The 27,547-nt window shown below is 37.6% G+C and overlaps 1 protein-coding gene across 3 annotated transcripts in view; it reads left to right on the top strand.

The window, feature by feature from the left end:
• The window catches only part of LOC106092357 (myosin-G heavy chain), a 289,973-nt gene that overhangs the window by 229,291 nt on the left and 33,135 nt on the right, over positions 1 to 27,547 (top strand). For all 3 annotated transcript variants that reach the window (XM_059367863.1, XM_059367862.1, XM_059367861.1), the window contains exon 2: positions 13,530 to 13,669. In XM_059367863.1, coding sequence (XP_059223846.1) covers positions 13,530 to 13,669 — 140 coding nt within the window. The remainder of the gene's footprint in view (positions 1 to 13,529; positions 13,670 to 27,547) is intronic.

Here is a 27,547-nt window from a genome sequence, read left to right as displayed (position 1 = left end):
AAAATAAAACCTTCCTCAACACAATCAAGCCAATGCTAATATGGATCTCAAGGCCCAGATCAAGCCCCACGGAGGTCCTATACAAGCACTTAGAGGAAAACCACAACTCCGACAGACCCACCCACACTATAGGAATAGCCTAGCGGTTAGTGACGTCGCCTTGCAATCCGGAAGCCCAGGTTCGAATCCCGGACCGGTCGAAATAAATTTTATTGTTCTAACGCCTGATGTTATTCAAACGCGTGAAAAAAAAAATAAAAAAAAAATAGAAAATAAGAAAAAAAATAGAACAAAATTTGTAGCTAAATTGTAGCAAAAAAAATATAAAGCAGAAAGCAGAAAACCAGCGACAAGTCACCCTACAATTTGGCTAACATTTTGTATAAAGTGTTTCGTTTTAACTTTCAATAAATGTGCCAAGTATGGTCCAAATCGGTTCATTACCTGATATAGCTGCCATATACACCGATCTTGAACTTAGACTTCTTGACCCTCTAGAGGGCGCAATTCTTATCTCATTTGGCTAAGGTGCTTCGTTTTAACAAGGTGTTTGCACAAGGTTTGCACAAGGTGTTTCGTTTTAATTTACAATAACTATTGTCTTATTCGGTTCATATCCTGATATAGCTGTCATATAAAACGATCTTGGATCTAGACTTTTTGAGCCTCTTAAGTGGGCAAGCTCTAACCGATTTAGCTGAAATTTTGCACAAGGAGTTTTGTTTTGGCTTTCCAACAGTTTTTCTAAGTATCCCTTTTGCTCTTCACGGTTCGGTCCATAACCTTATATAGCTACAATAGCATAGCAATTCTTATTCATCGATTGCCTATAATGAGAAATAGGGCAAAGAACTTGACAATGCGATCCATGGTGGAGGGTATATAAGATTCGGCCCGGACAAACTTAGCAAGCTTTTACTTGTTGCAAATCATTTCAATGTTTTATAAATGATGGTTTCTTAAAATATTAACTTTACCATTGACGAACAACTTTCGCATTTTTTGCAGAGAAATGCGAATTTCACAATAGACGGCAAATTCGTATAAAACGACCAAAAGGTTAACCATGCGTCGACAGCCCTGTCCGTCAAAGCGATTATCAGAAAGTAAAGCACCAACGTAAAATCGTAGATGCATAGCAAAATTGTAAGAAATAGTCTGGAACCATACATCGTTGACGATAACTGGCACACTTTTGTTAGTTGGGTGTAAACGTGTTTCATGGCTAGAATGCGCTTTAGCTGATATGGCCCAATACGAGAAGAAAACTCCTTAGAATCATTATTCGCTTTTTTAACTTCGATGAAATCAGCATTCATAACTTCGTATGTTTTTAACAAATTGCAGTTGTTTTCAAACGGGTATAGCTTTTCCTTAAATAACAGATTATGTTTCACCAGGCAATGGGATAGAACTTTTAATTTATTTTCAATTTCCACCACTACCATTAGCTGCTGCAGATAGTTGCTGGTAACTCCTTGCACCGCAAATATGTAACGAGCATGAAAAAGAAGTTCCGCGAATCTTCCTTCGTAAAACGCATCGATAATTAAAGTTAGTAGCCAAAAACCTTCAAATATCCAATAGTAACGAAAGTAATTGTCACTTTGCAAACGCTTTTCCTCCTCGTGGGTGCTTTGATAGAATAAGCGCAATTGAAAAGTATCGTCTATATCCTGGAATATTTTTTCTATAGTCTCTTCATACTTTTGACCTATCAAAGCTATCAAACAGTTGATGAAATGGACCGCATTGTAACCCAGAGTGATGTAGAACAGAACACTGCCGGCAATACTCAACTTCGTTCCATTGAAATCAGTTATTAATCCAATTGCGATTTCATGGAATTCCACGAAAAGAATAAGACAGGTGTAGAGAATTAAACAAATTTGTAGCCATTGCTTGGATGACCAACAAGACAAACCAAGAACTCGAAAATAGTAACGATAAATGCGTTTCGCTATGCGACTATGCATTTTGACTCACGTTGAGCAATTTTTGAACTGGCAATGAATGTTATCGGCTCTATTGGTCGATATGTCATTCAAATGCGAAGCATTTTATCTAGCCCTTAAATGAGATAGCCATCTATTACATTGTCAATCATAATTAATTAATTGATTCAAGGGTGTTATTGACAGGCAATAACCACCATTGCTCTGTGGTCGAACTACTATGAAAAGAGCGACCAAAAATATATAAAAGCCCCATTTATTTCCCAATTTTGATGACATTTAAAACATTGACTTGTACTATTCATACCGATCTCCTAACCAAATCTGATATAGCTGTCATATAAAACGATCTGGGATCTTGAGCCTCTAGAGGGCGCAATTATTATCCGATGACTTCTACTATTTTCTCCAACATTCAATTGGATTATGGTCCAAATCGAACCATAACTTAATAAAGCTTCAATAGCATAGCAATTATTTTCTTATATCCTTTGTTGACCTGAAAAGATAAACTGGGAAAAGAACTCGGCAAATGTGATCCATGGAGGATGGTATATGAGATTCGGCCCGGCCCAACTTAGTACGCTTTCACTTGTTGTACATAGCCTACAAAACACAAACAGAAGTTATTTACCGACCATGGACATATAGGGGTCCAGTAAAAGGTATTAGAGATTGATAGAAAGTGCAGCGGAGCATGTCCGGTTCATCTAGCATCACTTAAATTAAACGTAACCAATACCAAGGGCACAATCGAAAACGTACAAAGGGGGATAGAGGTACTTGAAATTTTACATGTAGCATCTTAAGACCACCATTGGCATTTGAGTAAAATATCAATGAGGCGTTTAAGGGGGAACATAATTAAAACCTTATTTGAAGCCCAATTATACTTTCGAGATACAATACAATATACATACAGTATAAATAAATGCAATACAAAACATACAAACAAAACAACTAAACATACACAACACTACATAAAACTTACGTTAATACTTTACTTTTCAATATTCATTATAGAATTTGTCAATATAAATTTGATCATAAATTTGATTTGACCCTCCATCATAGGATGGGGGTATACTTTTTCTTCATTCCGTTTGAAACTCATCTAAGTATATATATTCTTGATAGTTTTGACGCTCTAAGTCAATTTAGCAATATCCGTCCGTCTGTGTCTGTCTGTCTGTCGAACGCACGCTAACTTTCGAAGGAGTAAAGCTAGGGGTTTGAAATTTTCCATAAATACTTCATATTAGTGCAGGCCTGTTGGGATTATAAATAGGCCAAATCACACCATGTTTTGGTATAGCTATCGTAAAAACCGGTCTCGGATCTTGACTTCTTGAGCATCTAGAGGGCGCAATTCTTAACCGATTTGGGTGGAACTTTGCTCGCAGCATTTTGTTACGACTTACAACTATTGTGCTAAGTATGGTTTAAATCGGTAAGTAATCTGGTATAACTGCCATATAAGTCGATCTCGGGTTTGAATTCTTGAGCCTTTACAGTGAGAAATTCTTAATCGATGTGACTGGAATTTTGCGCGAGGTTTTGTTCCAAAAACTGTGTCAAGTATAGTCTAAATCGATTAATAACCTGATATAGCTGCCATATAAGCCGATCTAGGATCTTGACTTCTTGAACCTCTAGAGTGCGCAATTATTATCCGATTTAGCTGAAAATTAGCATGAAGTGTTTTGCTTCATCTATCAACAACTATGCCAAGTATGATCTAAATCGTTTTATAACTTGATATCTCCCGATTCTTATCCGATTTGGCTGAAATTTTGCTCAATGACTTCCACAATGGTCTCCAATATCCATACTAAGTATGGCCTCCGTCAGTCCATTTATCCGTTATCCGTTATACTTTGTTTGCCTATGAAGAGATACACAACTCGACAAATGCGATCCATGGTGGAGGGTATTAAAGATTCGTACCGGCCGAACTTAGCAAGCTTCTACTTGTTTATATACCCAACACCATAAGATGGGGGTATACTAATCTAGTCATTCCAATTGTAACACCTCGAAATGTTGATCTGCGACCCCATAAATTATATATATTCTGGATCGGGTCGACATTCCGACATTTTTATTGATGTAGGTCGGTAAACCGATCCTCGAATTCGACTTCTTCATCCGATTTGGCTTAATTTTGGAACAAAGACTTGTGTTATGACTTTCAATAACCCTGTCAAGTATGATCCGAACCTGAACTGAACCCCGGATTTTACTTCTTGAGCCCTTAGAAACCCCAATGTTCATCCGATTTGGCTTAAATTTGGAACAAAGACTTGTGTTATGACTTTCAATAACCCTGTCAAGTATGATCCGAACCTGAACTGAACCCCGGATTTTACTTCTTGAGCCCTTAGAAACCCCAATGTTCATCCGATTTGGTTGAAATTTGAAACATAGACTTGAGATACGGGATCCAATATCCATGCCAAGTAGGATCCGAATCAGTCTATAAACAGATATAGCCCCCATATAAACCAATCCCCGAATTTGACTTCTTGAGCCATTACAAGCCTCAATTTTCATCCGATTTGGCAAAAATTTGGAACAAAGACTTGTGTTATAACTTTCAACATCCATGCCAAGTATGATTCGAATCGGTCTATAAACCGATATCCCGATATGACTTCTTGACACCAAACTAATTTAAATGCAAACTCAGTTAACAAGTTTACATTTTTAGCGGAATCCATGGTAATGGGTATCCATGATACCCAAGATCAACCGCTTCTTCAGGTGTCGAAAAATGTTGACCATCCATTTTATTTTTACGTAGGGGAATAAAAAGAAATCATTCGGTGCCAAGTCAGGACTATACGGCGGATGACTCATCAAATCGATGTTTTGAATGTTCAAAAATGCAGTTCTTTGAGACGATATGTGATTGCTTGTATTGTCGTGGTGTAGAGTGATTCGTCTTCGGCGGTTGGTTTTCCTGATTTCTTGGAAGACAACGGGCAAACAAATGGTTTTTTCCACTCAGAATTGACTGTTCTGCGTTGTGCTAGTGGTACGATTGTGACATGTTCAGTTTTTCCGAAAAAACAGGCGACCATTTGCTTTGAAGTGCTTCGTGCGCGAACAAATTTTGTTGGATTTGGCTCATCTTGGACTGCTGTTTACTTTCGGGCTCATACGCGTAAATCCAAGATTCATCACCTGTCTCGATTTCATAGACATGTTTCGACGCACCGCGATTGTACTTTTAAATTTGAGCAAATTAGCATTTAAAATTGTTCTTAATACCTCCGCTTTATGAAAATGGGAGAAAATAATAATGCTTTGATGACCAAAGTTAACGAAAAATTGTATAGAAGTATCTTTTTTAGAAAATTTTGACTAAAAAATATTTTTTATATTGAAAACGACGCCATTTTTAAACCGCTTAAGATATTGACATAATTCTGCCAACACATATACTGGCACAATTTGTTTGAAATTACCAGTATATATCTTTAAAATATTTTAAAATTGTCAAGCTCTTTCACCCATGTGAACTCAAAACTGGGTTCTTTAGGTTTTCCACGAAACTTCTTCCTCGTTCTGACTCAACTTATCCAACAATGCAGATAACAACAAACACTCAACTTATCCAACAATGCAAATAACAACAAACACAACACTGCGAAAACTCATTTGTTTGAAAGATCAGAAAGGTCCACAGGCCAGAAAAGGTTTTTATAAAATTGATAATTTTTTTTTTTTTTTTGTGAAATATTTTTGATGCCGGAATAAGCCGTTCGCGAAAAGTCCTTAAAAAATAAGATAGCTTCATTCTTTCAAACGCATATGGATGGACGGATATGGGTACATAGCCTTAGAATGTCAAGACGATCGTTTATGGGTCACTCGTCCATATTTTGAGGTGTTAATGACGGAACGACGAGATCAATATACCCAAATCAGAAAATTTGCCGAAAATGGGACCGCAGTAATTTTCTGGTGGGAAAAAGTTGAAAGTAGTCTAAAAAATGCATAAATACTTCAAAAATTTTCATATATTGTATCTTATGTTTTAATTTTTGAGATCTTAAATAACAACAGACCATATAACTACTGATATCATATTTATTTATGCTTTCAAACAAACAAAAAATACTCCCTAATTGGCCAAAAATTTATATTAATTTATAGCAAATGTTTTAATTGTTGTAAGGAAGTTCAATAATTTTGAAGGGACTCCTTCAAAATTGGAAAACTTCAATTAAGCAGTGAAGCCTGCTGCACGTTTAAAATTTTAGCCAAATCGGATGAAAATTGAGGCATCTTTGTGCTTAGAAGTCAAATTTGGGGATCCGTTTATACGGGTGTTATATCTACTTATGGACAAATATGCACCATTTCTAATGTGGGCTTGGGAAACAAAAAATGAGACTTCCAGAGGCTCAAGAAGTCAAATCGAAGGAACACTTTTATTTGAGAAATATATTCAAATATAAACCAAAATAGCTGTGATATCACAATGGCAGATATATTTTACGAACGCCTTAAGATAACACATGATATTGCAATCTTGGTGAATGATTTTAAGGTAAGATTTTGTTTTAAACAAGTTTGGATGGACTAAAGTCGGGAAAAGCCGACCTGCATTCGTTATGCAGACTAAGTCGTCAAAGTAGAAATTTGAAAAATCGCTACATAATATGATAGTCGTAGAAGACAGCGTTGGGTAAAATTTTGGGAAGATCGCTTGATAAATGCGCTTGCAAAGGTTAAAATCGGGCGATACAAATATACGGGAGCTATATTGCTAACTATTTGCTATTTGAAACGATTTCTATGTAATTCACCAGTGATAAAAAAAGACATAAGAGAAACCTTCGTGCCAAATTTTATGAGTATTGGATAATTAATGCCAAAGTATTACAGTATTTGTCAAAATTGGACGAAAATTTTTGGGAGCTGTGACCAAATCTGAACCGATTTCGACCAAAATCCGTTCACATAGCAAAAATAATAAAAGTCGAAATTGAAAAGTGAAAATCGGGTGATACATACATACATATATATTTTAAAAGTTAAATGATTTTTATGGAATTCAACAGCAACAGCATAGGCCAAATGAGATGCCTGTGTCACATTTGAAGACAATCGGGTCAAAATTGCGACTCTTGCTTTGTATACAAAATGAGATAGCCAGACAGAGGATATACCGACATACAGACAGACGAACATAGCTAAATCGAAATAGAAAGTGATTCTGATTAAATCCGTGTACACATCAATGGGTCTATCTCTATTCCTTCTATACTAAGTTATAATACCCTGTACAACAGCTGTGGTGTAGAAATTATCTTTTCAACCAAATTTCTTGACAATAGAACTTTCTTAGGAAAACTTATTGGCCCAATTTAAATTTCTTCAAAGCAAAAATGTAAATTTTCACTTTTTTTATTCACACAGTTATTAAATGTGTTTTCATATGATTGATGTTATGCCCATACTTGTGCTTGTAATTAAAGGGGGGAAACGGAAATAACAAATATTTTTTTATGTCATTGTCATTTAACATTTCCAATTTTGTGCAGTAGGGAAATGTAGTCATTTCCTGCACTGTTAAATGATTTTAAACCATTTGATTTCAAATGCATATTTAATTGATTTGTTGAGTTTTCTACTATTTCATCATCGTGAGAGCACTACTTAACCCCTAGCGACCTTGAACAACATATGGTAATATGCAATCAAACCTGGTTTAATTTACGGATATCGATTAAAGATGAAACTGAAGTATAAATTAAATGGTGCATTTTGGGATTAACGTTCAGCGCTTGAAAGGGTGACTTAAGACTTTCGGTGTGGCAGCACTGATTGAAAATTGTGTCCAAACGTCATCTGTAAAAGTGGAAAGTGTTTAGTATACTCCGCTATTCCATCACGGAGAAATAATTATAAATAAGTGAACACTGCAAATCTTTGAAATTTAGTATCGAAATTCGTACGTTGTGACACCAGCTCGTCGAAGGTTCACAAGAATACAAGACAAGAATAGCCACATTCCGTACAAGAGTTACCGATGCATTAGAAAAAACGATAGTTAAGTATGATTTATTTGTGTGGGAGCATCATTGGATGCAAATTTTAGTGTTTTATTGGACGTTAGAAAGAAAATTACTCTTAAAAACCTCCCATTACTTTTGTGCCCTAACAAAGATTGGTCCGATTTGGGCTGCTCGAGCAATGGCCCAAGCTTGGATGCCAAGGAATTCTTCAGAATCCATACTTGGACGAGTAAAAAACATAAGTCTCAATCTTCCAGAAAACAGGTGCTGGCGAACCATTAGTGATGGAAAGTCTGAATCTGATTGTATTCCCGATGGCAGAAAAATAGGATGGTGATTTTATCCCGGATACATGGGTGAACGGTACCGTGGGTCGTGGACTTAAAATTCTTGAATTTAAAGAACATAATGATGCGGGGAGGAGACCACCGTAGCTAAGAGCTTTGCAAGTCCGTGTATGACGCTGTACACTTGGATTAGAATCCTGGCGAGAATATCAGAAAAAATGTTCAGCGATGGTTATCCCCTCCTAATGCTGACGACATTTGTGAGGTACTTCACCAGTTAGTATGGCAGCCATTTGGAAACATCTCCACAAAGAGGTGTCGCCTTGCGGCACGCCGTTTGGACTGGGCTATAAAAAGGAGGCCCCTTATCACTGAGCTTAAACTTGAATCAGACAGCACTCAATGAGAAGTTGAGAAGTTTTCCCCTGTTCCTTAATGGAATGTTCGTGGGCAAATTTGGCAAGTGGCAAATTATGCAGGAAATGGAGACATAGAGACTGCTTCGTTAAGCACTGAAGTAGTCGCAAACAATATATGGCATAGAAATGGAAGAAGTTCCACTTTAGGTTCCTATTTCTACACGCAACTAAATACAACGTTTGGGACTTTTTTAAGACAAATAAAAACTTTTATCACGAAGTTTTCTTTTATTGTAACCGTGTAAAGTTTCTTTTTAACAAATCAACGTTAGCCATAAACGAAGCATTTTTAAATGTAACTAACTTTGTTTATTGCAAACCCTGTAGCAGCTTCGCCTACGGTAAAGGACATCTCTTTTGTTGTTAATTCAAAAACTCTTTGATTGCAAAGGTGTGCCGTTAGCCGCAAGTAATTATTCGTTTGTCGGACCAATTATTATGCTCTTGTGTCTATCCTACTAGAGAGAAAGGGTGAGTTTTTGAGCGTATACACCAGATGGGCAAAAATACTCACACTATTGCACAAGAAAATAATCCCAAGCAAGGCCATGAGCTTGCACATAATTGCAATTGTGAGCACGTCACTGGTACAGACACATTCTCACAAACATTTTTTTTTTCCTTTTTTGTTTTGACTTAGCAAAGAGCCAGTATGTTGCTGGTATGTCCAATGCCAAAAACCTTTAGAGTAACAGACTGCTTACCTAGCAGACAAGAATTTCTGAGACACATACATTGTGCAAAAAAAAGGTACTAAATATGCGAAAACAACAACGCCCGTAAGTAATTTCTGTTTAATTTATAGCATAACGACTACAACAGATCATAATACAAAACCATAATGCAGTTGTGCAAAAAATGGAAGGCTTTTAATATAATTGTGTTGTGAAATAGTCAACTGAGATCTGTATATAATTGGTAAACATTTGAGTTTGATTTATGTTTCAACATTAAATTGAACTTGGCATCCTTTTCAATACACATATTCTATTAAAAAACAAGGAAAAGCGTGCTAAGTTCGGCCGGGCCGAATCTTATATACCCTTCACCATGGATCGCACTTGTCAAGTTCTTTGCTCGGTAGCTCTTTATTGGCAAACAAAGGATAACGGATAATTTGCCATGCCATTAAAGCGATATCAAGTTATGGACTGATTCAGGCCATGCTTCGTTTAGATGTTGGAGACCAAAGTGGATGTCATTGAACAACATTTCAGCCAAATCGGATAAAAATCGGGAGATCGGTTTATATGGGAGCTATTACTTACTTTACTTTAATTGGCTATGACAGAAAATTTGTTCCACTAGCCGAACGTAGAATAGCGTTCGAAGCGTCTCGATCTTTTGCGCTCATTCTAAAATCTCTGATACCTTCTTAGCTGGAGCTTCTTCATCCATTCTGACAACATGACCTAGCCAACGCAGCCGTTGTATTTTAATGCGTGTAACTATGCTATCGTCGTCATACAGCTCGAGGTTCATACGTCGCCTATATTCTCCAGCTATATCAGATTATAAATTGATTTAGGTCATACTTGGCATAGTAATTAAAAGACGAAACAATATACTTCACGCAAAATTTCAGATAAATCGGGTAATAATTGCGCACTCTAGACCTCAAGAAGTATGATCCCAGATCGGCTTATATGGCAGTTTATGAACCGACTTAGACCGTACTTGGCACAGTTGTTAAAAGTCATAACAAAACACCTTGAGCAAAATGTCTGCCAAATCGGATAAGAATTACGCCCTATAGAGGCTCAAGAATTCAAGATCCGAGATCGGCTCATATGGCAGCTATACAAAAACATGGACGGATTTAGTCCATTTACAATCCCAATCGACCTGCACCAATAAGAAGTATTTGTATTTGGTCCTTCGAAAGTTAGCGTGCTTTCGACAGACAGACAGACGGACGGACATGGCAAAATCTACTTAGAATGTCAAGACGATCAATAATATATATACTTTACTAGGTCTCAGATCAATATTTCGATGAGTTACAAATGACGAAGTTAGTATACCCCCATCCTATGGCGGAAATCACATTTTTATAATAATTTTTTTTCATAATCGAATTATGATGAATTGTTATTGTAAATGTTAATATGTTTGCTTAATTTCGGCAAATATTTATTTTACTAAAAAAGGCCATCACTTGTGGAGTTTATAGTTTTTTAGATAAACTCCATCATTGAGGAGTGGTAAGTGCATAACTACTAAAACTGGGGAATTCAAAGCTCTGGTAAATTTTCGAAGCCATGACGTTAGTTCCTTTGGAAGATATATTGCGCTTAATATCCATCATTCACCGTCATCATTCTCATTGCCACAGGGGTTAGACATCATTAAAATACAGCATTTGCATGGAATCAACATCATTGGGACTAGTCAAAAGCAAATTTAGCAGTGTTAGTTCATCCAAATGCAATCCTCTAGATTATCCCATTTAAATGCTTTCATACCGACAGAATGAAATTTCCATTGTTTTTCCTTGGTGTGCACATTTCCCCTCCGGAATATGATTAATTTTGTCAGCATTGCTGCGAATAGTTCAATTTGTATTCAATTTCCCCTGCCATCAGTGCCAAGGGCAAGCAATTGTTTCCACGACAAACAAAATGGATGCAATTATGTATGGACCATTTTTAAATATTTTTGGTAAAGCAGAGGTGTCGATAGAATACGTTAAACGATGTACATGTAATTCTGGGAAAATCATTCCACTGAGTTTAACGTAAATGACAAATAATGACAGTCACATGCATGAAAGGAAAGTCAAGCAAAGATAGAGAAGAATTTTTTGAAATATAAATATAATTAGAATTTGATTTAATGTTGTACAGTGTAGACAAAAATTCTATACCCTAATTACTGAACCACCCTTAATTTTCTTAGAAGTGAGTTAATGGGTGATTAAAATTAAGGTGTAAAAAACATAACACAAAATTTTCAGCACAATTTGGGTTAAAAAGCTATGAAAGCAATAACATCGATTTCTGGAAAATGTTGTAAATAAAGGGTGATTTTTTTGAGGTTAGGATTTTCATGCATTAGTATTTGACAGATCACGTGGGATTTCAGACATGGTGTCAAAGAGAAAGATGCTCAGTATGCTTTGACATTTCATCATGAATAGACTTACTAACGAGCAACGCTTGCAAATCATTGAATTTTATTACCAAAATCAGTGTTCGGTTCGAAATGTGTTCATTCACCGTAACGTTGCGTCCAACAGCATCTTTGAAAAAATACGGTCCAATGATTCCACCAGCGTACAAACCACACCAAACAGTGCATTTTTCGGGATGCATGGGCAGTTCTTGAACGGCTTCTGGTTGCTCTTCACTCCAAATGCGGCAATTTTGCTTATTTACGTAGCCATTCAACCAGAAATGAGCCTCATCGCTGAACAAAATTTGTCAAAATTTGAACACATTTCGAACCGAACACTGATTTTGGTAATAAAATTCAATGATTTGCAAGCGTTGCTCGTTAGTAAGTCTATTCATGATGAAATGTCAAAGCATACTGAGCATCTTTCTCTTTGACACCATGTCTGAAATCCCACGTGATCTGTCAAATACTAATGCATGAAAATCCTAACCTCAAAAAAATCGCCCTTTAGCTATATAAGTTTTGTTGCAAAACAAAAGCTTTTTATTTATCGCTGGCTAAAGTTCGAATAAGCACTTGATTAGCTTCACAGATTGCAATTTCTAAGTTGCCACCCTTTATTAGTATGATTATCAATTCTCACCCAATTTGGATGAAATTTGGCGCAAGGACTTGGGTTCTGACTTCCTATAACAGTTACGAATATTAAAATCGATCCCCAGATCCCAAACCTTCTATAAATTCATATAGCCAATCTCCAATTTGACTTCTTGAACATCTAGGGATCTCAATTTTCATCCGATTTAGCTAAAATTTGTCACAAGGATTTGGGTTATGACTTTCAATAACAGTGCCGAACCAAACCGGTCAATAAACTGGTATACCCCTATATAAACTGACTGACTTCTTGACCTACTAGAAGCCCCAATTTTCATCTCACTTGGCTGAAATTTGCCACAAAGTCTTCTGCTTTGACTTTCAACATCCCTCCCGAGTATTAACCGAATCGGTCTTTATAATGATATAGCTCTGATATAAACCGATTCGTGGATTTGACTTCTTTAGTACCTAGAAACCCTAATTTTTACCCGACTTGACTGAAATTAGGCACAAAGACTTCTGCTATGACGTGCACCGTAGGTGTCAAGTATTATCCCAATCGGTCTATATACTGATATAGGCCCCTTAAACACCAATTCCCCGATATGACTACTGGATACCAAGCAGGCGCAACCAATTCCCGATTAATCAAATACAAACTGAGTTAGTAAAGGCAAATTTTAAGCAGAATCCATGGTGGTGGGTACCCAAAATTCGGTCCGGCTGAAGTTAGCACGATTTTACATGTTTCTATTAATATTATTTTTAATCTAAATACTATTTTTGGCTCTTAAATGCTTAAAAAATAACTTTTAATTACAAACTTTCAATAACTACTGAATAAGAGATATCATTACTTATAACTGTAATGGCACATTTATCCACGAAGGGTGACACAAATCCAAATCGTTATATCTTCGCCGTCCACTTACATGGTTCACAGCATATCGTCCATTAAATTATTGACCCCTGATTTTAAACGTTAACCTTAGAATTAATTTCTTGCTATAATAGCTGCTATCAGAGTATTTAGTTACTGCCCCCCGTATAAGATTACCTATGGTATCTGATAACCCCATGTCAACATGTTGTAAAGCCCCTTTTTCATTCTTTCAATTTCAGTGCTAACCGTATTGACATCAACTATCAAATACAACGAATACGTGACCGATAAAGGTGAAAATATTTCAATACCATGTATTGCCGATGGTAACATCATGTGGGTCAAAGAGAATGGCAGCAACAACAACACAATAATACAGGTAAATATTCTAAAAATAATAATTATTTTACCATCATCATCATTTCATCAGTATTTATACGTACTTGCCATAGGGACTTTTTGCTGTCCTTCCCCAACAACATAGTACAGGCCACAACACAAAAGGGTATTTTTAAAAGTTTGATGTTATTTCAAGCCATCTAAAGAAAGCCCAGTGTACATACATATGGGTGACCAATACATAAGTTAATATTGACCTTATATAAGACACATATTAAAATTTCGTATAAAAAAGTCAATTTGTGTTTATTTATTCGTCCGTTTTTTTGTGTTCCGTACACAGAGAAAAATTGATACCAAACGTGCTCATTTCAGTACCATACGGTATTGACAGAACAGCAACACCGCATATTCTCAAAGTAATACCGCATGGTATTGATGAAATATAAAATGATTAGTACCATATGGTATGAGTATGTTTTAATACAAATCTCGTTTTCACTTGAACCAAAATTATGTACGTTAATAATTACAATTAAATGCAAACAAAACTAATCTTACACCAAACTCGATTCATTGTATTCAACAATTGATTCCATATCCATTGATTCCCAAAAGGGTTTTTCCTATAAATACACCAACACATCATCATTTACCACACAAGAGACCTTATCAATTTTTATACCCACCACCGAAGGATGGGGGTATATTCATTTTGTCATTCCGTTTGCAACACATCGAAATATCCATTTCCGACCCTATAAATTATATATATTCTTGATCAGTGTAAAAATCTAAGACGATCTAGCCATGTCCGTCCGTCTGTCTATTGAAGTCACGCTAAAGTCTTTAAACAAAGAGATATTGACCTGAAATTTTGCACAGATTCTTTTTTTGTCCATAAGCAGGTTAAATTCGAAAATGGGCTATATCTCCCTCATATAGACCGATCCGACGATTTAGGGTCTTCGGCCCATAAAAGCCACATTTATTTTCCGATTTTCCTGAAATTTGGGACAGAGAGTTGTGTTAGGCCCTTTGACATCCTTCTTCAATTTGGCCCAGATTTGGATGTAGCTGCTATATGGACCGATCCGCCGATTTAGGGTCTTAGGTCCATAAAAGCCACATTTACTATCCGATGTTGCTGAAATTTGGTACAGTGAGTTGTGTTAGGCCCTTCGACATATTTCTTCAATTTGGCACAGATCGGTCTAGATTTGGATATAGCTGCCATAAAGACCGATCTCTCGATCTAAGGTCTTGGGCCCATAAAAAGCGCATTTATTGTTCGATTTTGCCAAAATTTGCGACAGTTATATGGGAGATACCTCCCTCAATCTGAATCGATTTCTATAAAATTCACTAGTTATCTGAATTGTCATAAGAGAAATCCCAAAATTTTGTGAGTATCTATTAACAAATCACTTACTAATTACAGTATTACTTTAAATCGGATAAACATATATGACTCCGACAAAAATCCGTACATATTGGGTTAGTAATAGAAGAAGCATTGTGCGTATGCTGGAAACAGGGCCGTAGCCAGGGAGGGGACTATCGGGCCCGATCCATCAAAAAAGTTATTTTCTCTAAAAAAAATTATTCAGTAAAATTTTCTTTATAACAATATTTCATATTTATAATACTCTATGAAAAAGTATTACAATATAAATATGTATACACCAATCAACAAACTTGGTTAACCCAAAGACAAAATCTAGCTCAGGCCAGGGCCGCCTCAAAAATTATTTTTCTTAAAAACAAAATTGTAATGAAAATCTTTCTAAAAACAAAATTGTCACGGAATTTTTTCTAAACAAATTTTAATGAAATGCTTTCTAAAGACAAATTTTTGGCGTAACACTCTCTAACGATAAAACTTCGGCCAAGGTCGGACCACCCTAACTTATAAAGGGTGATTTTTTGGCAACACTGGTTTAAATAGCTCACACACGTTTCATGTTTTGTTTCGCTGTTAAACATCTTCAGTTTGGTTTATAAATTAAACATGAATCGTCTTACAAACGAACAACGCTTTTAAATTATTGAATTTTATTATAAATCTGCGTACTCTGTTAAAAAAGTTTATCGCGCGCTCCTTTAATTCCATCGACGAAACTCATTTTTGGCTCAATGGGTACGTAAACAGCCAGAATTGTCGATTTTGGAGTGAAGATCAGCCAGAAGCATTGCAGAGCTACCAATGCATCCAGAAAAAGTCACAGTTTGGAGCGGTTAATGGGCTGGTGGCATCATTGAACTGTATTTCGTCAAAGTGGATGCGAATTGTCAAGTAACTGTGAATGGTGAGTGCTATCGTGAGATGACATCCAACTTTTTGTTGCCCAAAACTCAAGAGCATGACTTGCAATGACATGTGCTTTCAACAAGACGGTGCCACATGCCACACTGCACACGTAACAATGGACATTTTATTGAACATTTTATTTCACGTTCGGGATCAATTGACTAATTGGATGACAACATTGAAGCATTTATTCGTGAGTTTCCAGCCGAAATGTTGGAAAGTGTATGCCAAAATTGGCCTAAGCGCCCAAAAAAAGGTTTGTCGTCTATGGTGTAGTGTTAATAACATCCAAACACTTGTTATACCCTCCACCATAGGATGGGGGGTATACTAGAGTGCGCAATTCCTATCCGATTGGAATGAAATTTTGCACGACGTGTTTTGTTATGATATCCAACAACTGTGCCAAGTATGGTTCAAATAGGTCCATAACCTGATATAGCTGTCATATAAACTGATTTTGGGTCTTGACTTCTTGAGCCTCTAGAGGGAGCAATTCTTATCCGATTTGAATGAATTTTGGCGCGACGTGTTTGGTTATGATATCCAACAACTGTGCCAAGTATGGTCCAAATCAGTTCATAACCTGATATAGCTGCCATATAAACCGATCTTGTGTCTTGACTTCTTGAGCCTCTAGAGTGCGCAATTCTTATCCGATTGGAATGAAATTTCACACGACGTGTTTTCGGTCCATAACCTGATATAGCTGCCATATAAACCGATCTTGGATCTTGACTTCTTGAGCTTCTAGAGGGCGCAATTCCTATCAAGTATGGTTCAAATCGGTTCATAACCTGTTATAGCTGTCACATAAACCGATCTGGGATCTTGACTTCTTGAGCCTGTAGAGGTCGCAATTATTATCCGATTTGCCTGAAATTTTGTACGACGGATTCTCTCATTACTATCAACATACGTGTTTATTATGGTCTGAATCGGTCTATAGCCCGATACAGCTCCCATACAAATCAATCTCTCTATTTTACATCTTCAGCCCCCAAAGGGCGCAATTCTTATTCGAATTGGCTGACATTTTACACAGGTCTTCAAAATATAATTTAATTGTGGTCAAAACCGGACCATTTCTTGATATCGCTCTAATAGCAGAGCAAATCTTTTCTTATATCCTGTTTTGCCTAAGAAGAGATGCCGGGAAAAGAACTCGACAAATGCGATCCATGGTGGAGGGTATATAAGATTCGGCCCGGCCGAACTTAGCACGCTTTTACTTGTTTTAATTTGTTATCTTTTGATTTTATCAGTCTTTATTTTCTCCTACTTCTTCAATATTTTCTAACACCTATCACACCTCAGCAAAATATCCTTTTTACACAAAATCAGGACTGTGGCAATGGTAATGCACAGGTAGTGTAACCACAATGAATTGCTGACCCTGACGAACAATAAGAAAGCAAAAAACGGTCAAGTCCTACAAGGTCAAGATGGTCCGCACTCTTTATTCGTTTTTAGACAATTTGAATTTTATGTCTCGCCATGGAATAGAAACAAAAGCACTTTCATTTATATCGCTGTACTTAAATATGCAAAGTCAATTAAGGCCATTTGACAGAGTGAGAAACGCTAGTCATTCAGTCAACTTTAAACAGAGGGCATGCGTTTGTCATGTATAATAATTGGAGTCCGGATTTTTATGCAAAATCGAAATTTTGACAATCCGTATTTTTCAAATGCGATGAGAAATAATTGATGACAAAATATCGAATTGGCATAAAAATCCGGACTCTTATATTAATACAAGAGTGATGCAACTCAAAATGGTTATAAGTTATTAAATTTTTTTTGTTTTTTTTTTTTTTTGAAGATATCTGAAAAATTGCTTCTGACATTGTCATCAAATTTATGAAACACGGTTTGCTCGAAGCTGTAGCCCGACCAAACCGGGAACCGATTGTTTCTTCCCGGTTTGGTCGTCGCGGTTTGTGTGTGCCACCGTGTCTGCCTTCAAAAGACTTCTTTGCTGAACTTCTGACAACATGACCTAGCCAAAGCAGCCGTTGTATTTTGATACGTGTAACTCTGCTATCGTCGTCATGCAGCTCATACAGCTGGTTCATACGACGCCTATTTTTTCCATTAACGCAAACTGTTCCATATATTTTACGAAGAATCTTTCTCTCAAATACTCCAAGCACTGTTTCGTCTGCTTTCACAAGTACCCATGCCTCAGAACCATATAACAGCACGGGAAGTATGAGTGTCTTGTATAGTGTAATCTTCGTCTGTCCAGAGGTGGCCTTGTTTCTAAAATGCTTACTTAATCCAAAGTAGCATCAGTTTGCCAGTATTATTCTTCGCTTTATCTCAAAACTGGTGTCATTCGTTTCTGTTACCATGGTGCCGAAGCAGATAAAGTTGCTGACTATCTCAAAGTTGTGGTTGCCAACTTTCTCCATTTTCTTTATCTGCTCGGTTGTACAAGGCGTTTTAGGAGTTAAAAGTATCCATTTCGTCTTATCTCCATTTACTGCCAAACCCATTTTCACTGACTCTCTTTCGATTCGTTCATAGGCTGCAGTTACTACTTCCAGTGACCGACTTATGGTGTCGATGTAATCGGCAAAGGCGAGTAGCATGTGTTCTCTTGTGACTAGTGTGCCATATCTATTCACATATGCATCTCATGCAATCTTCTCCAACAGGTAAATAAAGAGATCACACGATAGGCTGTCTCGTTGTCTGAAACCTCGTTTGGTATTAAATGGTTCGGAGAGATTCTTTCCTATTCTTACTGAGGAAAGCGTATCAGCAAGTGTCATCCTGTCTTATTTATTTTGCAGGGATACCAAACTCAGACTTGGCCCGAAATACCTTTGAACGTAAAGGGGTATCGAAAGCGGCTCTGTAGTCGACAAAGAGATGGTATGTCTTGATTTGTCCTCTTCGGGTCTTTTCCAGGATTTGGCCAAAGTGAATATCTGGTCTATTGTGGATTTACCAGGTCTAAGGCCGCATTGATAGGGCCCAATTATCTCAATGGCGAGATAAGTATCTTGTAAGCGATGGGGAGGAGACTTATTCCTCTGAAGTTGGCACATTCCGTCTTGTGTCCTTTCTTGTGTACGGGACATAATATGCTGAGGTTCCAATCATCAGGCATGCGTTCTTCTATCCAGATTGCGCAGACAAGCTGATGCATATGCCTTATCAGCGGGTCGCCTCCTGCCTTAAACAGTTCGGTCGGGTCACTGCTACTTGGACCTCATTCTGACTAGGAGGTAAACATTGTATACCATAATCAGGGATTGGTTCTGTGATATCCTCTTCGCCGCCAACGTCGGACACTAGCAGTTGGGTAAAATGTTATTTTCATATCCTCAGCATGCTATCTGTGTCAGTTACCAGATTTCCTTCCTTGCCTTTGTAGGAGGATGTGCCTACACCAAAGCCATCGGTTTGATGTTTAATTCTTTGGTATAATTTCCGGATTTCATTCTAACTCCTGTACATCTCAATTCGATCACACTCACATCTATCCATTTCCTTTTTCTTTCTGCGGAATAGATGTTTATCCTCTCTCCTTTTCTCCCGATACCCCTCTTTCCTCTCCTCTCCTTCATCTGGCGCGTTGCTACTGATTGCAGGGTTGCTCTATATGCCGCATTCTTGGCTTCAGTAGCATCTTGACACTCTTGGTCGTGCCATGAGTTTCTTGGGGAGGCTTCCAGTACCCAAGTAGGGATTTCGCTGCATTTTCCATGGGCAATGGTTTGCCACTGCGCCATTATATCATTGGAACAAGGAATGCTTTCATCAAGCAGTTGGGTCAGTTGAGTGGAGTATGCCGTTGCCATGTGTTGTGTTTGCAGTTTTTCACTATCCAGCTTCCGTGCAGTGTCAGATCGTACTTTCTTCGCCATATTCAAACGGGTGCGAACCTTTGCTGCAACAAGCTAATGATCGAAAACTATATTCGCTCCACGAATCTATCGTACATTTAACGCGCTGGATGAATGCCTTCCATCTATCACAACGTGATCAATTTGGTTCCTCGTGTTTTGATCGGATGACAGCCACGTGGACTTGTGAATATTTTTATGTTGGAATCTGGTGCTACTAACTACCATGTTTTTACCGCGACAAAATCTATCAGCCTCAAACCATGACCGGATGTTATCTCGTGGAGGCTGAACTTTCCGACTGTTGGACCAAAGATGTCTTCCTTCTCTATTTTCGCATTAACATCTCCCAGAACGAATTTGATATCATGGGCGGGGCAGCGGTTATATTCTCTCTCTCTAGGCGCTCGTAGAAAATATGCTTGGTCTGCTCGTCCTTGTCTTCCGTCGGGGAATGGGCACAAATGAGGCTGATGTCGAAGAATTTGGCTTTTATGCGGATTGTGAGTAGCATCTCAACCATCGGAGTAAAGCTGGAGACAAGGATTTTCAGTCTCCGACTAACCACAAATCCACAGCCAAATCCATGTCTCGTGTTATGACAGCTATATAATAGTACGACATCTTTTGGTGTTGTTGTGACGCCATTCCCAGTCCATCGCACTTCTTGTAAGGCGGTAATATCTGCCTTGTACTTCTCTATTACATCCCCCATCGCGTTTATTGCACCTTCTCTATAGAGAGTGCAAATATTCCAGGTTCACATCCGCAAATCATGGTCCTTTTTTCGTTTACGTGGTTCATCAACATTTCTCATAGTAATTCTCATAGTTTTCCGGGGGCGGGTTACTGCCCCAGCGCCCCAACCGCATGGATTTTGTGGGAGCTCACATGTATCCCTCGTTGTCTTGAGCCCCTAGAGGGCGCAAACTTATCCGATTAGGGTGAAATTTTGTAAATTTCTCCTACGACCTCCAACTCCATATAATCCGACCTCCGATTTTACTTCCTAATCGTCTAGAGGGCGCAATTATTATTTGATTTGATTGGAATTTTGCATAACAATTTCTCCTACAACCCCCAACATTCATTCCAAGTATGGTCTGAATCGATTTCTATTGCTCCTATATAAAACGATCATCTGAATTTACATCTTAAGCATGTACCGGAAGCGATTCCTAACCAAATTTTAAACCAGTAGGAAAGGCTAAAGTCGGACGGAGCCGACTTTGTAATACCCTACACCTACCCTACAATTATAAGTTCGGGAAAAAGTTATATGTCTATGAGACTAATATCTAAATCTGAAACAACTTTTCAAACCGATCGTTTGAAAATTGTTGTTTCTACGGCCATATAAGTGCAAATCCGGCGACAAATATATATGGGAGCTATATCCAAATCTGAATCGATTTTGATGAAATCTAGCAGATAAGTTATGATCAATAACAAAACAATCGGTGTCAAATTGTGAAATATTTTGTTTATTACGTCCTTATATATACAAATTTAAACCGATTTTTGCCAAAATCAAAAGCGCTCGTTCTTGGACCAAAAAAGTAGCATGTCCAAAATTTTAAGACGATTGGACAATAAATACGACCTGTACCTTGATAACAAGAATACATAGACGGACGGACATTTCTTAAGTGAATCAGAAAGTCGATAGGTATACTTATCAATGGACCTAGCTCTTCTCCTTCTTAGCGTTGCAAACAAATGCACAAACTAATAACACCCTGTGCCACAGTGGTGGTGTAGGGATAAAAACATGTAATAACGCATTAAATTCAGCCGTGCCGAACTTTGGATACCCACCACCATTGATATATTTATTATCATTTTTAGAGATTCCATTGTAGGATATTGTCCGACTTTAGACCATTGTGTAATGCTTTCTATTCAAAGAATGCAAATTGCAAATTTTGCCCATGAACATTCCACTAAGGAACAGGGGCAAACTTTTCACATATCAATGAGTGCAGTCCGATTAAAGCTCAATGATAAGGGGCCTCCTTTTTATAGCCGAGTCCGAACGGCGTGGCGCTGTGCGACAACTCTTTTAGAGAGATGTTTTACATGGCATAGTACCTCATAAATGTTGCCAGCATTAGGAGGGGAAAACCACCGCTGAAAATTTTTTCTGATAGTCTCGCCAGGATTCGAACCCAGGCGTTCAGCACCATAGACGGACAAGCTAACCTCTGCGCTACGGTGGCGCTACGGCTTTTTTAGGGTTTAAACCCTAAATCGGTAGGTCGGTCTATATGACAGCTATATCTAATTATGGCCAGATATGGACTATTTTCGGTTCAGATATTTGGGGCCTTAGTACAACTAGTGATTTAAAACTTCATCAAAATCGGACAATAAATACGTCTTTTATGGACTTAAGATCCTAAACCAGGAGATTGGTTTATATGGACGCTATATTTTAATATGATCCGATTTTACTCATTCAAGAACTTAACCTGCGTATAGATAAAATACGAATCTGTGCCAAACTTTAGCTCAAGATCTCAATGAAGGCTGATGAGTGATTACAACAGACGGACAAACACACAGACATCGTAAAATATATGATAAATAAATCTTAGAATTTAACGACGATCCAAAATATATGTATATCGATTTGTTTGAAACGGAATCACTAAATGGATGTACATCATTTCCTATGGTGGTGGGTATAAAAATCCATGTTGCTTGATCCTTTTTAGTTTCTGACTATAAAAAGAACTTGAAAAATGCCATCAGTAGTGGATGGTATACAAGATTCGGCCATACCACACTCAGCTCGTTCTTACTTGGTACAAACCTGTTCTCTTACATGTTTTCGATAACGATCTAACGAAAGTAAAGTTTAAAGTTATCTGATGTTAGTTTACATTGAAATTTTTATGATCCGCATTTAAATAAATCTAAAAACAGGTAAAAGCGTCCTAAGTTCGGCCGGGCCGAATCTTAAATAGACTCCACCATGGATTGCATTTGTCTACTTCTTTTCCCGGTATTAAAGGATAAAATATACGAATTGCCATGCTATTGAAGCTATATCAAGTTATGGTCCAATTCGGACCTTAATTGCACTGAACGTTGGAGACCATAGTAGAAGTCATTGTGTAAAATTTCATCCAATTCGAATAAGAATTGCGCCCTTTAGGAGCTCAAGAAGTAAAATCGGGAGATCGGTTTATATGGGTGCCGTTTCAGTCCATAGACCGATTCAAACTATATTTGGCACGTACATTGAAGGTCATGGGAGAAACCGTTGTAGAAAATTTCATCCAAATCGGATAATAATTGCGCCCTCTAGAGGCTCAAGAAGTCAAGATCCAATAACGGTTTATATGACAACTATATCAGGTTATGAACCGATTTGAACCATACTTAGTACATATGTTGGAAGTCATGACGAAACACGTCAAGTTTCAGCCAAATCGGATAGGAATTGAGCCCTATAGAGGCTCAAGAAATAAAATAGGGAAATCGGTTTATATGGGAGCTGTATCAGGCTATAGACCGATTCGCACCATATTTGACACGTATGAAGGTTATAGGAAAAACCGTTGTTTAAAATTTCAGCCAAATTGGATAATAATTACACCCTCTAAAGGCTCAAGAAGTCAAGATCCCAGATCGGTTTATATGACAGCTATACCAGGTTATGGACCGATTTGAACCATACTAAGCACAGTTATTGAAAGTCATAACGAAACATGTCATGCAAAATTTCAGCCAAAAAGGATAAGAATTGCGCCCTCTAAAGGCTCAAGAAGTCAAGATCCAAAATCGGTTTATATGGCAGCTATATCAAAACGTGGACCGATATGACCCATTTACAATCCCAACCGACCTACACTAATAAGAAGTATTTGTACAAAATTTCAAGCGGCTAGCTTTACTCCTTCGAAATTTAGCGTGCTTTCGACAGACAGACGGACGGACGGAAATGGCTAGATCGATATAAATTGACATGACGATCAATAATATATATTCTTAATGGGGTCTCAGAGGAACATTTCGAGGAGTTACAAACGGAATGACGAAATAAGTATACCCCCATCTTATGGTGGAGGGTATAATAAATCCTGTCCGTTTACAATGCGTTTTTGGGGATTTAAGCGACATACATAAGCGTACTTGCGTATACATGAATGTGCACTTCACACACAACCATGCACAATTCTTGAAAAAAAGTCTGGTTTATTTGGAATTTAAAAATAAATCCAGCAAAAATGGATTTTTTTTTTCTATGATAAAACCTGCAAAAAAACAGATGATTTAGCACTTAAATCTCGTAAACGCCATAAATCCGAATTTAGTGTCCAATGTAAACGTCCTTTAATAATTTAAGATTTTTGTTTGGATGTGCAAACCAAAAAAATGTGCATTTTATAGATTTTTATTTGTATTTTGAGATTGGAAACCGGTCAGGCTCAGGGTTCAAAAAATTTCGCTCCCAAACCACTTCCACTCCGGCAAAAATATGCCTGCTCTGCTCCACTCCGAATCCCTGCTTGCAACCTTAAGGCCGATTGATTGCTCGAAGAAAAAATTAAGTTCCGTACATTAATTTATAATTTAACAAACTTGTTTTTCTCATACAATTTTAAGATAATCTAGAAGATATGGCAATATTACGCACCAACCAATAAGAGTATTCGCGTACTCAAAAATTTTAAAAAACTTTTACTAAAAGTTTTTCTTTTATCAATAAGAGAGAGAGAGAGAGAGAGTGCGTGAGAGCGAGTTTTGTAAATGAGAGGTTGCAAATATCTGCTGGAGTTTTTTTTAGAAGAAATTCTTTACTCTCATGCATATTTTTACTAAAAAATTCAGCAAACAGTAAAGAAGCAGCTCATTGTATTTTATCATCTGTTTCTGGCTTTTCTTTTCCATTTGCATCTCCGATCATTGAGCTCATCTCGAAAGAGAAACAAACAAAAATTGTAAAATTTAATGATCTTCGCTCTAACTGGTTTTTTCTCTAAAAACTTCGTCCATCATAAGTTGAGCTTAACCCGCTTTTAATTGTTTTTAGTATTGGATCTCCTAGGCACTTTCACTTGTTATTACACTTTTAAGCAAATCTGAATCGTCGTTAGGTAAGGTTGAAAAGAGCATGCTGATATTAATCCGCACTATGGATATACACCTAAGCCAGTAAACGATCTAAATACTTAAAAAGAATCCTCGAAAAAGAAAATCTAAGTAAGGAATTACGTGCTACTTACAAAATCCTTAATTGTTTTCCATGTCACGCCCCTCAGTTGGTTCATGTCTGGTATTGTGCCCCCACCTAAGTGGCGGTATCTGTTAGACGCAAAAGCCGGCCAATGACAAAGAAAATGCTCCAACGTCTCATCATCTTCCCCGTAAGTTTACATAAGCTTACATAAGTGAGCTCGTAGTCCTCTGTGTTCCGTTATAATACCAAGAGCTATACTAATCTCCTTCTTACTTCCTGTCAGTAATAGCCTCGTCTTTTCGCGATCTGGTTCTCCCCATAGGATTTTTGCCGTCCTACCGACCGTTTCGCTGTTCCACAGAGTTGTGCGTTCGTCACCCACGCTCTTAACTCGGACTGCGTCGACCCGAAAGGCTTCACTGCCTAATCGTCTGAATCATCGTTACACTCACGAAATTTGTTATTCAAATTAGTAAAAATGTTTGCTAAAACAACATTATTTTTCTGCTGAAAGTGGGAAAGCAGACATTACTGCTGTTTCAGCAAACATGGGGACACATTTGCATTTGCCTACTGGTCAGCATCTCAGTCATGAAACTTCCTTAAACCTTGTTTTATTCCTGCAGACACCTACATATCCCCGTTTGCGTACTAGTAAATATCTCATTCATGAAACTTCTTTAAATCTGCCTGTTATAATATTTTTTTCCACTTTTGGGCTACCTATCACAACATAATTTGTTCCAAGTAGTCCCTTGATAATAAGTACAACAGCAGCATTTGTGTACAATGCAACAACAACGTTGTGTCCCTTGCTTTCTTACTCTGCTGTTGGATGTTGTTGTTTGTTATTTGAAGATCCTTTTTTATTGTCATTCTTCATTGAGTGTTGATGTTTGACCGTTTTGGCCGTCCCAGGCCAAAAACCGCCCAAAATCAAAAGTGGATTCAAATGAATGATGTTTAGAAGTGGAGTATGAATATGATGTCTAAAATTTGAAACAAGAGTACCGCCAGAAATCAAAGAGGAGTTTAGCCCACTGGTGAAAATAGGGTACTTCATTTTGTTATATCCGCGATGGGGCAGCCCTACCCCCTAACCACAATTTCAAACGCCTGATCTCGAAGATGGGTGCTTCGATTATGTAAAAATTGTATGCCACCTAACGGTAACTGAAAAACACAAAATAGAAAATATGGGTATCAAATGAAAGTTATTTAAATGTAGAGTATGAACTTGATTTAACAATTTGACCCCAAGTATCAGTCATACCCCTAAAATCCGCCCCAAAAATTACATGTTTACCGATTGGGGCAATATGGGTATCAAATGAAAGGTAATTGGAAGTTGAATTCGAAACATATAAAAAATTTGGGGTCAACTCCATAAGGTGTAGTTGTAGATGTAGTTTGGGTTCTATTACCAGGCGGGTCCCCACCCCAATGTTATTAAAATTTACTACCGAAATTCGGAGTCAGTAGCCTCAACGTTAAGACCGCTAAGATGAGGCTCATTTCTGCCTGAATGGCATCGTCCAAAAGCAAAATATGCATTATACGTCAGACAGCAAGCAACAAGTACTCCATGAGTCCTCATTGCATCCCGAAAAAATTACAGTTTGGTGCGGTTTATGGGCCGGCGGCGTCAATAGGCCATACTTCTTCCGTGACAATCAAGACCAGCACATTACTGCGAATGGGAATTGCTACCCTTAAATGATACCAGAATATTTTTGGCCCCGATTGGATGATATTGACTTGGAAGACATGTGGTTCGAACAGGACGGCGCCACAAGCCACACAGCGAATGTCACAATCATTTAATTGAGTTTGGAGAACGTGTTGTCTTACGAAATGGTCCAGTCGACTTTGAGCGATCGTCGGCCAGAACTGAATTCAGTAAAGCAGTTTTCACAGTGCTATAGCATGGTGCCCCATCGCCATACAAATATTTAAGTTCATCTATGCACTCTTGTCGTGATATATGCATGCACGCCGAAAGTTATGAAAAATAATCGCACGATATGTTCAGAAGGTTATTCCAATTCTATACTGTAAACAACACAAATGAAGATTGTACGTCAATTCGTTCTAAGTACGGCTTTGCTAGAAAATGTCAAACTTTACAATGGAAATGTCATAAGATTATTTCACCTGACAACACTTGGTGTTGCCTAAGCGAGAAACTTATGTAGCAGCACTCGTACTTAATTCGTTCCTGTGACTACCGATCATGTGTTTCGATTATATTAGGTATAATCAATTTCTTTTCTTTCAAAAATACCTTCTCTTGCATTTTATTTTAGTTTACTCTCCTTCCAACAACCCCATCATAACTTAAGCAGCAGTTATTTTCAGCAAACAACAGACTGTTCCTGTGACTACCGATCATGTGTTTCGATTATATTAGGTATTTTTGCTGGCAATTTCGTTTCTTTCAAAAATACCTTCTCTTGCATTTTATTTTAGTTTACTCTCCTTCCAACAACCCCATCATAACTTAAGCAGCAGTTATTTTCAGCAAACAACAGATTTTTCAACAGTAATACCGCTGTTCCG

The sequence above is a fragment of the Stomoxys calcitrans genome, chromosome 4 (genome assembly GCF_963082655.1).
Source record: "Stomoxys calcitrans chromosome 4, idStoCalc2.1, whole genome shotgun sequence".
NCBI lineage: Eukaryota > Metazoa > Arthropoda > Insecta > Diptera > Muscidae > Stomoxys > Stomoxys calcitrans.
Note: the sequence above shows the minus strand (reverse complement) of the source record. Positions and strands in the feature narration are given on the sequence as shown.